This window comes from Leuresthes tenuis, unplaced genomic scaffold (assembly GCF_036924035.1).
Source record: "Leuresthes tenuis unplaced genomic scaffold, fLeuTen1.0.hap1 SCAF_13, whole genome shotgun sequence".
Classification (NCBI taxonomy): Eukaryota; Metazoa; Chordata; class Actinopteri; order Atheriniformes; family Atherinopsidae; genus Leuresthes; species Leuresthes tenuis.
Genome location: NW_027325367.1, coordinates 14,948,909 through 14,963,522, shown reverse-complemented (window position 1 = coordinate 14,963,522; position 14,614 = coordinate 14,948,909). Strand labels below are relative to the sequence as shown.

At 40.5% G+C, this 14,614-nt stretch overlaps 2 protein-coding genes across 2 annotated transcripts in view; both read left to right on the top strand.

Moving 5' to 3' along the window:
- Nucleotides 1-14,614, top strand: part of coq8aa (coenzyme Q8A, genome duplicate a) — a 294,959-nt gene that overhangs the window by 254,866 nt on the left and 25,479 nt on the right. The window lies entirely within an intron of this gene.
- nkain2 (sodium/potassium transporting ATPase interacting 2) overlaps nt 1-14,614 on the top strand; it is an 83,790-nt gene that overhangs the window by 44,670 nt on the left and 24,506 nt on the right. The window contains exon 4 of the mRNA XM_072362631.1: nt 9,344-9,544. Coding sequence (XP_072218732.1) covers nt 9,344-9,544 — 201 coding nt within the window. The remainder of the gene's footprint in view (nt 1-9,343; nt 9,545-14,614) is intronic.

Genomic DNA, 14,614 nt, shown 5'->3' with positions numbered 1-14,614 from the left:
GGCCAGGCATCGGAGGAACAGACTGAACATTATCATGACTGAGAGCATGGCGAGGTGGGTTTGATGAGACATTGTAACACTCATAGTTACCAGGACATTTTCGTCTGTGATTCGTCACTGACGCGACCTTTTGCATACAATAGGCCTGTGAAAATGAGACATGGTGGTGATATAATCCAAGGTTTTATGTAACTCTCTTTCGATCCCAGAATTAATCAGGGATTAACAGCTCAGTCTGGACAAAGAGGGAAAAAAAGCAGCTGAAAAAGTATTTCAACTTAAAGTTTGGGTTCTCCCTTCTTATGTAGATTTGACTGTATGTCACAGCCCTTGTCAGCCAATTTCATTTGATGACATATATTAAATGTTTAGTCTGTGAATAATTTCACTGTAAATTAAGGTCCATCCAAAGCTTGTATGGACATTTTTTAAAGTTGAAACTAAGACCAGTTTTTTTGGCTATTGACCATTTTGCTTGTTGAAGTGGGCAATATTATGAACAATAAGTCTTACTTGAATCATGTTATTTTCTGCAGCTCAACTTGGCATCATCACATAGACACGTTCGCTTTAAAACTCAGCTACTCATCGCTAAAACATCGCATAAATATTTAGAGGTATATTAGGATGTGAAGTAACAGAACATGACGCCAACATAGGCAGCAGGTTGTGAGTTTTTCCTCTCCAATCACACATTTTGGTTTAAAAGGGATGGGCACTCATCTCCCTCTTATGCTTTTTAATCCATTAAGCACACACACTGTACCAAGGTGTTCTCCACCCACCTAAATTAGGAGTGGGTATCATCAATATCACACCCAATTAATCACAGTATTTTTCAGGGAAAAGTGGCCAGTTAGCTTCCAAAACTCTCTTCTGCACACGTACACAACACGTATTAAAACTTTTAAGCTTTGACCGATTAACTGACTGACAATTTATTTCGAGTGATTGAATCTGCAGTTTAGTTTTCAACTATCTGTGTTTGATGGAACTTTCTATCTAATCAGTATCTTTGCCTTCCACAAGGCCCCTGTCGAGCCCCAGAGGCAAGATAAGGTGAACATCCTGTCTTGACAGTAATTTGAGTTTAAACCTGAGATTCATACCACATATCAGTCTGTCACACTCCCATCCTTCCTGTCACTCGCTGCAGCGCTATCTAATATAGCAGCAATGCCATAGAACTAATCTTTAAAAAGATTTCTGATGTGGTATCCTTGACAGATTTGGAGAGGAGTCTGTGGAGGTAGAACGACTGTCACAGTTTTCCCAACACATACACACACTTGCGTATTTGCATCAGCTGGCCATCTCCCACATATAGATGCACACTCTCAGACAACAAACTGTCAGTAGTTCACTGTGTCAAATGAAAGATATAGACCCCCTCTTCAGAGTCAGATGACACACGGATACAGACGCATAGATACACACATAGACCAGCTCAACTGTCAGTCATTTACCGAGAGGGTTGGGGTGCTGTGGGGAGGCTTGTCCCACCCTATATGAGTGAATGAAGAGTGTGTATGGAGACATTGGTGTCTGTTTACTATGCCAGTTGTTAGAGGAGTTGTCATTTATTATATCAGTCAGAAGGGGGGGAAAAAAGGCCACGTATCTGCATACATGCAAATACCAAAACCACCCTGTTTCAAAGCAATGCCAGTCTGATTTCCATATTCAGGTGTCTTATATCAGTCAGACAGAGAGCAGTGGCCAGAGGGAAGGAGGCAAAATGAGGGATTAAAAAAAAAAGAAAAAGATAAGAGGAACTTTAAAAAAAATGAAAGATTTGGGAAGAGAAGTAAGGCATCAGGGGCAGAGAGAGACACAGAGGTTTAGACAGCCGAAGGTATGATAAGCGTTATTGAAGATGATGTGTTTTGGGATGAAGCCACATGTGAATCAGAGTTGCTTTCAAGAGAAAAAAAGAGAGAAGAGAAGGAATGTAGGGACTTATAAGAAAGCGCAAGTAGAAACACAGAAAGTTATCTCAGCAAAACCTCTTGGGAAGATAGGATTGCTTGTCTAACACAGTACAGAAGAAGATCAAACGAGCCTTTCAAATCAATTCCACATCAACCTCAATAGTCACCGTTGTCAGTGCAGGGGAAGCTTTTTATTGCAGGACAAATTGTTAAAGATATACGACACTATATGAAACTGCAAACCACCCAATTCATTCCTGAAGAAAGTTAAAAAAAATAGATCAGCTGGACCAGTTTGAATGCTAATAGCTGCTTAATTTTACTCCCCGCAGTATTCATTCAGTACTGCCGATTGGGACGATGAATGAGAGGATCCCACACATTTAATCACACGCGTTCTCGTTGAAATATCCACCCTGATTCACTGAGTTAATCCATCAGCCCTGACTGTGTTTGATCAATGGATGCATTTGGCGAAATCATGGCATGAAATTACCTTTTTTCATCCACACCTCTCTAGAGGGACTTTTCTACCAGCAAATTCCTATCTTCCAAGCTCTGAGCTGATTAATTGATTTGATTATTCATTGTAACTGTATAGTTTCATGTGAAACGACAAAAGTTTATTTTTTCTTGTTCCGACAGAAAAACTTGGTTGAACACAGATCGGCTTATGCAGCAGTAGATAGTAGACATGAGTGACTTTACTGAAGTCAGACTTGCCTCAGGATTTGGTTTGGACTGGATTGCACGTCAACACCCCTTTATCTTAAACTTATCTCATATTTATCCTAAGGTAATCCTTAGATCATTTATTTTAAACATTAGTGTATAGTATCTTTTTCTAACACCTCAGCTCTTAGCTTGTAGGTTTTGCCATTATTGCATTTGGTTATGATAAGGTTGTTCTTGCTTAAACTGCTTCACAAATCTGGGAGCTTTGCTACGTTCAGTCCAAACATGCTATACACAACCATATTAGTATTATAAGTATTAGAGGTTTGTGGTTTTTTTCTGGCCTTATGAATCACTTAAATAACAATTCAGTTGTAAACGATTAACTTCATCTGAAACCTGGGGTTCTCAACAACTGAATAAGTCAGTTGATCCTTAGCTAGCGAAGTTTCCATGGATTTGGTAATTATCTCCCTTCTTTAAATGTTCTCATTCTTGACTGATTAGTTAGGCTGCCTGTGTTCCCTGAAGTTGCAAAGGTTAGGTCAGAGGGGAAAAAGGCTACCCTTGGTTCCTCATAATCTGTTTTACAATCTTTCTCTCGATCTCTTCTTCTCAATCTTTGGTATTTTACAGAAGTTGAACGTAAAGCAGGGGCGTCGCTGTGCATACTGTAGTTTTAGGTAGTCTGCAAACTCTTCACCCTTTATGCTGTGCTGATGTACTCTTCCAAAACTGTATTGTGATGCATCTTTCCACAACTCCACAATGTAAAGTAGATTGAAAACTGGCGTATGATTGCAGTCGCTGCTCGCCCTTCACCTCCTCTTGCTCCTTCATTTTCCTCACACAAGGGTGCCATTGCTTCAACGATTCCAATGTATTACTTAACTCATCAAGATCTGATGTATAATATGAGAATGCCTGTATCGATGCCCGGAGGGCGCTTCGGGTTTTAGTGGGTTAAGTGGGGCTGGAGGGTTTACAAATCAAAGAATTACCCATGAAAAGCTTCTGTCAGCAACTTCTGCCCTTCGTGAAAATTGCAAATTCTCTGGAGTGCATTAATTGTCCCACCAATTTCAAAGATTGAGGAGATTTCAATGGCCATGTTGAGGCATTTTATTAGAAATGGTAATTGGTTTGGTATGGTTAAGGTCAGGGTTCAGATCTGGAACAGACCTCATTTCTACTTACCCTCTGGCAAATTTGCACACACAGGCCCACAAACAATTCCCAAACACCCCCAACCAATCTGATAGAGCTTCAAGCACTATGGGTTAAGGCCTCATCTAACACCCATGGGAAATCATTGAAAAACAATGTGGTGAGATGCACCGTGACTGATTGTGTTGGTGTGCAATAACACACGCAGAGCTACAGGCGGAGAGACAGCACAGGTAGGAAAAAAGTGATAGAAAAGAGGACAGTGTCACAGAAATAGACTTGTTTAGTTAGATAGATTAAAGATTGACTTTATAGAGAACAAAGCTAAAATGGCGCCCTCCCTGATTTTCTGTCACCTGGTATGATGATCAGCTGATCTTTGTGGAATTATTTTGGATGTACACAAAGGTCTACTGTCACTATCAGAGCTTTTTAGATACCTTCCATCTTATTTTTCGTTCGGAGTCACAACTTATGAGGTACTTACATCACGAACTGATGTACAGTATGCGTTCATGCTCAGGGAGCAGATGTTACTCTTCGGGGGGAAAAAAGTAGTCCACTTTCCATCCATGATTTGGATAGATTGATGGTTTCAATCAGTTCTGTTGTCTTGAATAAGATTAGAATCAGTCAATGGACACATTTTGTTAAATCCAGTCCAGTATCAGCGCAGATACTGAACTGAATCCAGTCAGCATATTCTGTGAATGGAAAATAGGATTCATAGTATGAAAAAAAAACAACAGTTTTGCTGACTTGATTGGAACAGGCCAAAACTGTTGCCAAGTTTTTCATCAGTCATCTCCAAGTGTCTCTTTTACTTAACTATGGGATTCCACCAGGGACGACTGCGAGTTGCGTTCCAGCTGCTGGAGCACCCATTTAGGATTCCGCTAGACGACTCAATTCATTTCTCTCCACTCTGCTCTGCTAAAAATACACTCCATCTATTTTTGACAGAAGTGCACAATGGTGCACAGAGCATGTAAGCCAAGCACAACATCATCACAAGAGCAGTCTGAGATTTTATCCCTCCGCAAAGGCGGAATTAGAAGAATCCATGATCCACGTCCCGATCTGCGTCAGAAGTTAATCACTTCAAAGTTTGGGCATTACCCACTTCTAGTAGAAAGTTCTTTTTGAGTAATCCTGTTTACACAGAGGTTTGCACAGTGGTGTGGTGGTTAGCACTGTTGCCTCACAGCAAGAGAGTTCCAAGTTCAATCTCCCAGCTGGGGCCTTTCTGTGTAGAATTTGCATGTTCTCCCTGTGTACATGTAGGTGCTCTATGGGTGCTCTGGCTGTCTCCCTCACTCCAGAAACATACATGTTAGGTTAACTCATTCTGTGCAGGGTGTGCCCTGCCTCTTGCCCAACAACACCTGGGATAAGCTCCAGCCCCCCTGCAACCCTAAATTTGATTAAGCAGGTATAGAAAATGGATGGATGTTTACACTAAGACAAATAAATCATACCTATATCTTAACATCCTTGGCGGATGTGATGATCAGTCAGTCAGATTATTTTGACTGTGGTGCATAATTTGGAAAACAAACAGTGGGCCACACGCATAAATGATATATGCACACCAAATGAAGTATGATATGAGGTGGAAACAGGAAACAAGGCCAAATAAATTACCATAAAACATGACAGTCTACAGAGCGTGCGCAGTTTCTCATCCCTGATTTTCACAATATAGCCTTAAATCTAGTAATTGTGTTTTACAGAAAACTGCAACTCTGTGATGCCATATGGCTGCCGAAGACCAAAAAATGAGAGATATTTAGAGGTCGTTCGGATTTTCTGGTTCCACCGTTTGTCTAAGAAAACAGTTAACATACCATGATCCGTCTGTGCGTCGCTCTGTATACTGTACAGGCTGTTCATCTACTGCAGATTAAACAGAAGATGTTGTTCCTCTGCCTCAGCACTGATGTGATGCGCAAGCTGATACACATTTTGGTCCACTGGTTTGTCATGCAAAGGTTTCTTTTTTTTACCTCTGCAGGGCCTTTTGCTCTGAACTTACACAGGTGATCGCTTGTTACTTTTAATTCAGGACTTTTTGTTCCGTACATATAGTATTTTCTATTTGTCTTTGCCTTTATTTTACTTTCTTAAACTAGTCTGTTGGTTCAAGGTACCATTAAAGAGGAATTACTTCTCCCTTGTTTACCATCAGACAGTCAGATGATAGACCATGAACCTGAAAGGTGTTTTTCTCCCCTTCTTCTTTTACCTCTTGGGACAGGAAGACAAAGGAAAATACAGAGGTGCGAAATTGAGGGGAAATTGAGAAAGCAGGAGACAGGGAGGGAGAAAGCCGGCGGCATAAAGCGAGGGAGAGGTGAAGAGGAAGGCAGAGGAAAAACAGATGTGGTTCATTGAAGCGGCACTAGCCCACAGTCAGAGACAAAGACCTGAGAGCATGAGTGCATGATCCTCCACTAGCACACAGGAAATTATAGACAGTGTGTGTTATTGAGTGTGTGAGGGCAAGTAGGGGCGGAAATATGCGGAGGAAAGATGACTGCAGAACAGTCTTCGTGAGAAAATCGCACACACACAATTACTAACACAAGTCTGGTTAATATTTTTATTGGAAGTTGCAGACTAAACAGCTCATTCATCACGAGACTGATTAATATCTTATGAGTTTTTTTCTTTCTTTCTTTTTTTTTGGCTTGATGGCTTAAATGCGGCATTGCAAAATAAGTCCCACTGAATTAGATCAATGCATCACTGTCTGTGCACAGCTGCAGTTAATTGGTTTGTATTTTGTGAGTGAGGAGCAATTTGAGCTTTGGCTCAAATTTTTTTGTGTACCTACAACTCTCAATGTTTTGAGTTTTTTGGAATTTTGTGTTTGATAATAATAATCATATTCTTCTCCTAATACCACATTCCCTCTTTTTGTTTTTGGTAGTGAGTTGTTGTGGCACTTTATCGATAAATACAGAGAGGATAAAATGTAATGTCATGATGTGTTTTGCAAGGTTCCTTTGATGTTTGTTATTTTTTCTGTTTATTCGGAAGATGTAGATATCAAGACATCATGAAAAAGTTTGCGAAGTGACACCATTTAAGCAGCAGTGGGGTTATTAAGTCTGGGAGATTTTGTTGTTTTAGGATTGAAACAGGCTAGCTTGTTGTTTTTTTTTCGTTTTTTTTTTTTTTTTTGCTAAGTCTTTAAAACCTCGTTTCCACACGATTTGGCACGAGTAACGGTAACTTTTTGCGGTGTGCCAGGAAATTGGCACTGCTAGCTTCACAGTCAAACTGATCGCTACTTTTTAAGAGATTTCTGCAAAAAATTCACCGTCGTATTTGGACAATATAGGTTCAGACATGATGGAAGTGAAATTAATTTATTCATTAAAAAAAAGCATTTTCCTCAATCAATACTAGGGGGCGTAGTCTGTACATCCCAGACTGTAAATACACATGGAGGTAATATTTCAATATTTTCAAACCGAAACTTTTTTACATGAAAGGAGGCATGGTATAAATTTGTTTTTTATTAATGACTTCATGCTGTTTTGCCTTTTTATCTAAAACTGAATTAATTTAGGTTTTTTTTTAAGCTTCTTTTGTTCCCATATTCCACAAGTTGGCTGAACTCACTGCAGAAGCTGGGACACAATTTTCCTCTCATGCCTCACAAAGCGAGAAAGTCCTGCAAAATTAGCAGCAGTGCATCCTCCCTGATCTTGATGACGTTTTGCCAAATTTGGCTTTTCATTGAAAATTACGTTGGTGTTTGTGTGTGTGGTTTATAAAGAGGCTCATTAGACAAGCACTGATGGATGATACCGTAGTGAAATAATTAGTGGCCCTTTTAACAGAGCGAAAAAGAGAGCGAGGGCAGTGGAAGACAGTAAAACAAAAGAAGGAAACAGGAGAGGTGAGAAAAAGAAAGGAATAGAGAAAAGAGGGAGAATTTGGAGCAAGGCACAGACGGAAATAGGGAGAGTGATGGTAGAGAGCGGGAAAGAAAGAAATTTTGAGAAATATTACTCATTAAAAAGAGAAGCAAAACAAGGGGAGATGGCATTAATCAGAGTTCTGTGCTAATGAGGCATTTACTCATTATGCTGAAGTAGAGAGGCCAAGGAAGAAAAAGAGGGTGGAAAAAAGGGGGGGGGGTGCATTTTAAGTTAACAGAAAGAGAACGGAAGCATTGTTTGGAGAGAGGTAAAAGACTCGTGTGTGATGAGGTGAGAGGATAAGATGGATATACAGAGTAGAAACAAAATGGAATTAAGCATTGATCAAGAATGGCTCTATTTAAATCTGTTCGATAGGTTAAGTGAATTTAAATTGCGTGGCAGTATATTAACCTGTTCATTTTCAACTTTGCTGCATTTAAGAGCCTGATGCTGTTCTTTCTTTCTCGCTTTGGTTTTGTGTGTCATATGATGAACATCAAAGCCAACAATGGAATGCTTTCTTGCACATAAAAAGTTTTGATGGACGGACACAAGGAAATCAAAATGTTGCATTTTTAATTTCACGGTATAAGTCATTTTTGACTTTCTCCATGCCTTTCAAGAACACTGAAATGAAACCCTTTCAGCTAAAGACAAAACAGTGCATGGGCAAACACAATATGTGCATTATTTGAATAAAGGCGGTAGTCGTGGCTGATTCATCCTGCATCTTTGAGGCTCTGAGATTGAAAAAGAGCTTAAGCAGATGCTCTGCTTTGTAACTGCAGGGGATAAGGCTGTAATGTAATAAAATGATATGGCAAGTCTGCTTGCCAAACATTTGCCACCTGTGTCGAAGCACAAGTACAGCTAAAAAGTGGACACTGAAGATCATTGGCGTAAAGAACAGTTGATTAAGTCGAGTGATGGTGGTGAGATCTGCTGGTGGTGATATAAACAAAAAAAAAGAAAGAAATTCATATTTGGAAAAATTGAATCACCAAAGTTATTAGATTTAGCTAAATTCTGCAGTAATACCATTTAGTATTTGTGGAGATAATACAAATTTGGGGTCAAACTGGTGGATTTCTATTCATATTCTTGGAACCATACCACTAAAGTTGCTACATTCACAATAGGGTGTCTATTAATTCCCAGAGTTTTCAGGCTTTCCTGCAAATCACGAGAACAAAACTTAACTGTGTTACCTTAAACCAAAGCAGCAGCAGTCACTAACCCTGTCAAGACTCAATAACACAAAGTCTGTTTCTTCCAGGCTGAAAGCTCCAAGTGTGTGAGGAAAACTGAAGTCAAACGAAGCTCTCAAAATGACCCTTTTCCTTTTTATTCTTTTCTTTCTCTTACCTCTTTTCCCATCAGCCTTCTTTCGATGTCTGTATTTCAAGCATGGCACGATTCAGATCTAATCTTAAGTGACCCTACATTGTTGGAATTATAAATTTCACATCTATTTTTAGCTCAAATCTCCACCGTCTGGTTTTAATTAAACCTTGGTTAGAGCCTGTCTTGATATTCATCCTCCCTCTGCCATGTACCTGATCTGTCCTCCGTTTGAGGATGTAATTCAACTCACCGTTTATCTCCCTTTCTCTCCATGTCTGTCTGTCTTGCCAGGACTCTGACCTTGTCCTGACGTTCAACCTGTCCATGCATCGCTCTTGGTGGATGGAGAACGGCCCAGGGTGCAGGGTGACACCCATCACCCCTCCTCCCTCCTGGGCACCAGAGGACCACAGATATATATCTATATCTGGCTGTCTGATGGATTTTCAGTTCATCGAAGTGGCTCATTCCTCTCTACAGATACTCCTGGCTGTGAGTATTTGCATTATTTGAAGCAAACTAGTGACATGAGTAAATGGCAAAACCCATGATGGCAAATTACTTGATTAGCGCAGGTGAAGAGCAAAAGCATGAGAGACTGGATTGAAAATAGCCTTCCACTGTGCAAATGTCAAGCTTTGGCAAGCCACCAAAGAGTATGAAATATGTACATAATGTCTATCGGCTGTAGCTATTCAAAAGACATAGCTCAGGTGTGACTCATGTCAGACCCAGAAGCTACAAGGAGAAAGTGACTCATCTCATTGTAAAAACAAGTTAAAGAAATTAAATGTTCCAGCATTTAAAGACAGAAATCGCATAGTCACTCTTACCTTACTTTTTCTGTTTGATCTCGACAAACTAGTTCCAATTTTGCAAAAAGAGAACGCAAAGTTGACGTCACGCGTTGGCTTGTTTTTACCATACTGTGCTCTCGCTTGCTCCGAGGCTGTCCTTTCAAGTCACAGATCCTGAAGTCTGACTTCAGGATAATGTTTCTAAGCTATAGAATCAACCTCCGAAATCACGTCTCAGTTCAGTTTCATCATCATAGCTAAGTGTTAAACATGTTTAAAACAGATTTTTATTGAGTTTCAATATTAAAACACATTTTTACTATCAATATTGTCATTGCATGTTCTCCCTGTGCACATGTCGGTTCTCTCTGGGTATTTCCGGCTTCCTTCCACCATTCAAAAACATGCATGTCAGGCTAATTGTTGCTTCTGAATTGAACTTTGGAGGGAGTGTAAGTGAACATGGTTGTTTGTCCCCTTGTGCCCCTGTGTGTGAAGGACTGGTGACCCGTTCAGGGTCCACCCTGCCTCTTGCCTAATGGCAGCTGGAATAGGCTCCAGCCCCCACCTCACCTACCACAACCCTGAATTGGATTAAGCAGTTATAGAAAATGGATGGATGAATGGATGTATTCAGCAGTGTGATTCAGTTACTTCCAATAAGGTCCAGCTTCTTTGTCTTTTTCGCTCTCTCCATCCCTTCTCTTCTCCACTAGACTTGATTGTTTTTAGCCAGACAAAACAAATTGGAACTGGGCAATGATAGTCTTAAATGGAGGTAATGGGAGAGCGTTCCTCACAAGATGGCGCTCCTGTCCATGCATAAGCACAGCTCAACATATCTGAAATGTATAGATGAGGTTAGTAGCTTGGATAACATCAGACAGAAGCAGGCTTCTTAAACAAGTCGAAGCGTGGTGCTCCTTAGCGCCGTAGCTCCAGCACTGAACTGAAAAGAACAGCAGCAATGAACTTTTTTGAGAGCACAAGATGTAACCTAGAACAATAATTGACTCCAACGTTGACATGTTATTACCTCATGATTGCTTTCACTTTTCTTACAGAGGAAAACTATTGACAATTAATATTCAGGTTCTGATCCTGTGGAATACAGCCGCTGATTAGAAAAACTGGATTTAAAATGTTTTGATTTGGGTTTTTTTTACCTGTAAATTTCCTAGTATTTAAACTCTGGGCTGTTGCTTTGCAATGAACTATTGGTTTGACAAACTATACAGTTACTAGTACATTAAATTCAATGTTTTCTATGTGTATAATATACAACCATGTCAGCTTCTTTGTCTGCTGCAGTGGTTTCAGGATATGTGAATAGTGATGCAACCTTTTCACCTCTTTCAGAGTAAAATAAAGTATCTAGGCTCCATTAAGTTATTAACTTCATACTCTTATTAACATGGAATGGCCTGGATAAGCTGCTTTAAACAGTCCCCATCTATCTCAGTTTCCTGTGTGTGTATGTCTCTCCGTCTTATTTCATTGTTGCAAAACCCTCTCCCTCTCTCCGTCTTCTTTAGCCTGTTCCTTACCCTCTCCCTGCATTTCCTCCTCTCCTGCACTGTCAAACCGTGATAATTAGACGGATCAGACGACAGAACAGAGAAACAAAGAGCGGCAATGAGAGAGACCTGCCTCTTTTTACATCGGTCTCCTCTGTGGTGCGGCTCTGAGTGCTCACATACAGACAAATACAGACACAGTAAAGAAGCCAGTGTTTTAATGTGACTGTACACATCATTACGCCTGCATAAAGAGTGAATGTCTGTCTCTTTTTATTTTTCTCCTGCATCTTTATCCCTTATGCGCTACTGTCCCCTCTCATTGTGGACTCACTGCGTCTCTCTGTCAATCGATGGTGCTACTTATAGTGTGGCTGAGTGCCAAGCTACCAAACAGCTGTACCACTGTCTCACTGTAATTGGTGTGTTGAAGCACTGTCATGCTCCCTGAGCACAAACTCAACAGTCTGATTGGGTTCACTGGCTGACTGGTTTAAGGTACTGGACTAAGTGGGAGGTTAGTATTTTATTGGGTTGCACCGTAAACTAAATGACCGGTTGGCTGCCTTTTCTGATACTAAGCAGTAAAAAAAAAAGAAAAAAAGAAAAGGTATTTATGACTGGACACATTTAAGATTTTTTCTAAACCTTTTGTGGGTAGGGAGGAGATGAAAACAAAAATTGCAAATGATGACATATGTGTGCAGTGGGGGGGGGGGGGGGGGGGGTAGCCACTGAGGCACAGCAGCTGTCAAGTTCTCACACAGAGCATGATTTCCTTTGGCTGGGTGGTCTTTTGGGCATGTGATGGACTAGTTTTCCTATCTGACTGGCTCACTGACCGTCTCATTTTGTCTCTGGTTTACAGAGTTACATATTCTGTACGACGTACTGTACCACCACTGACTGCACATCAAATCTCTTGAATTGTTCTTTATTTCCACGACAAGCGTTAATGTTTATATAATGATGGCCCAACTTGTTTTAGGATTCTTCTGGCAGTGCCCCAAGGCTTAAATATCTCATATATATTCTATTGTTCACTAATGTACTCACTTATAACGTTGCTGCACTGGTTGATTAGTTTGCTGCATGACTGTTGCAGCAACATAGTATGGTATTATTTAGTGGAAATATTATAATAATAGATATAATATAATATTTGCTTTGACACAGCATGGGTTAATGTCAGGGTAATGTAGAGAGCTCTTATAGAAATACAGGCCATTGCTGTGGCATAGCAGGTATGTCTTTAGTCTTTTTTAATACCTGCTTATAGCAAAGGCTAAGGGGTAATTAAATTCGATTTCACAACAACAACAAAAAGACATCTAAGACAACTCATTCTGCTGGCTCGGCGGTGTCAAGTGCATGCCGGCAAATAATTACAGTGATTAACTAAAGTGGGGAAACTAATCAGTGGAATCACCCACTGTTGTTTTTGGTTGAGAAGAAAACTTGCACACAGCTGAGTAACCTTGTGGATTTTGATTACGGGTGACAAAAATAATCATTAGCCTTTTAGACTAGTTTGTATGGAACACCTTTTAGGAGCGACACAACTGCGCACGAGTCACAGCCATTTTATCGCTACACAGTATCAACTCGCATTTTTAAATGCACTGTGCTCCAAAGTATTTCCGATATTTGCTTATGTTTTCGGGAAGTTGTTGGTTTGAAACAAAGAATGATAAATGGTTAAATGTGAAACCTGGGTGGGATGAGATATTATGAGAAAAAGACTGGGATTGAAGGAATACATTTACCAGAAAATAACCCTGATACATCAGTTGTTATTATTAGACAGCACTTCTCTACTCTTGTTGACCACTCAAAGCGCTTTTTACACTGTGAGCCAGATTCTCTCATTCACACACGCATTCATACAGCTCTTCTCAGTCGAAGCAGCTTGTTACAGTCTTTGTAGTGCTGTTTTTTATACACACCCTCCATACAAACCCTGATGAATGCATCAGGGGCAGTGTGGGACTCAGCATCTTGCCCTAGGCCACTTCGGCATGTGGACTGGGGAAGCCAGGAATCAATCTCACTGACCCTCCACTTGGCAGAGGACCGCTCCACCTCCAGAGCCACAGCTGCCATTTTTGTGTGTCGCCATATTGTGTCCTGCGGCACCGAAAACCCTATTTGAATTGCAATTGAAAGAAACCAGTAATATCCTCGAACCTGTCCATTGTGGTGTAGCTCATACACCTCATCCTTGTCATTTTGTTGTTTTCCTCTAAAAAGGCCCCACTGAATGCCTCCACAGTATTCAGATACTTATGATGATATCGGTATTCTCGAGTGATCGTTCTGAAATTGAATCAAAACATGACTGTTAACACATTTAAAAGATATTGGAATTAATGATGGAGCATGTCAAATTTCTCCTTCCCCACCAGCTACCATACAAAGTCACTGGCATGCAAACAGTTGATTCTGTTTTCATTTTTTTGTGCTGATTTGGCTGTACCTTTGTCGTCTCTGGCTTCAGAAAATATTGACATGTTTGGGTCAAATCGTACCCATGGCAGCAGACCAGCCTGCTTATCATAGCTGTTGTCATCCAAAGATCAGGGAAGAGAGAGGAAAGAGGAAGAACAATGTTGGAGAATTGAATGTCAGTCAAGCAAAGCAACCGCTACGCTCCACAGCGCTAATCCCATATTTGCTGAATAAGTTAAACCTCTCATGTTTGTTTGTTTCAAGGTAGCACTGAAACTCCTGAATCAATTAAACAAAAGCAAGCATCAGAGGCGGCGGAAAAACTGTTGCATACAAGGGCAGAGACTCCAGATGAAAGCCAGCATCCTCTGAGGGTGAGCAGGCCTGATGCTGGCTTTTCCCTAATTTCATCTGATGTGATCTTTGAGCTGTGGGTTGTTTGGCACAGGCGTCGAGCCATTTTTTTATTTTTTTTGCTTGTTTGTGTTTTTTTTTTTTTTAGATGAGAGTTGATTAGATGTGATTCTTGATTTTGGGATTCGTGTCATTTTTCAGTGCAGCCCTTTGATGGCAAAATATTTTCATCACATAATTCACAGAGAACATGGCAGGTTTGAGTTTAGCTAGGCATCATCAGCAGATGTAATCCCCTGGTTGTGACACCTTCATCATGGCGCAATTTATCTGCAGGAAGATGACACAGCTGTAATGGATTCTTTCACTGCAGACGAATGCTTTTTCCAACACAGGGTAATACATTCAACACAAAGCGCGGTTAGAACTGTCGACCACAACAATAA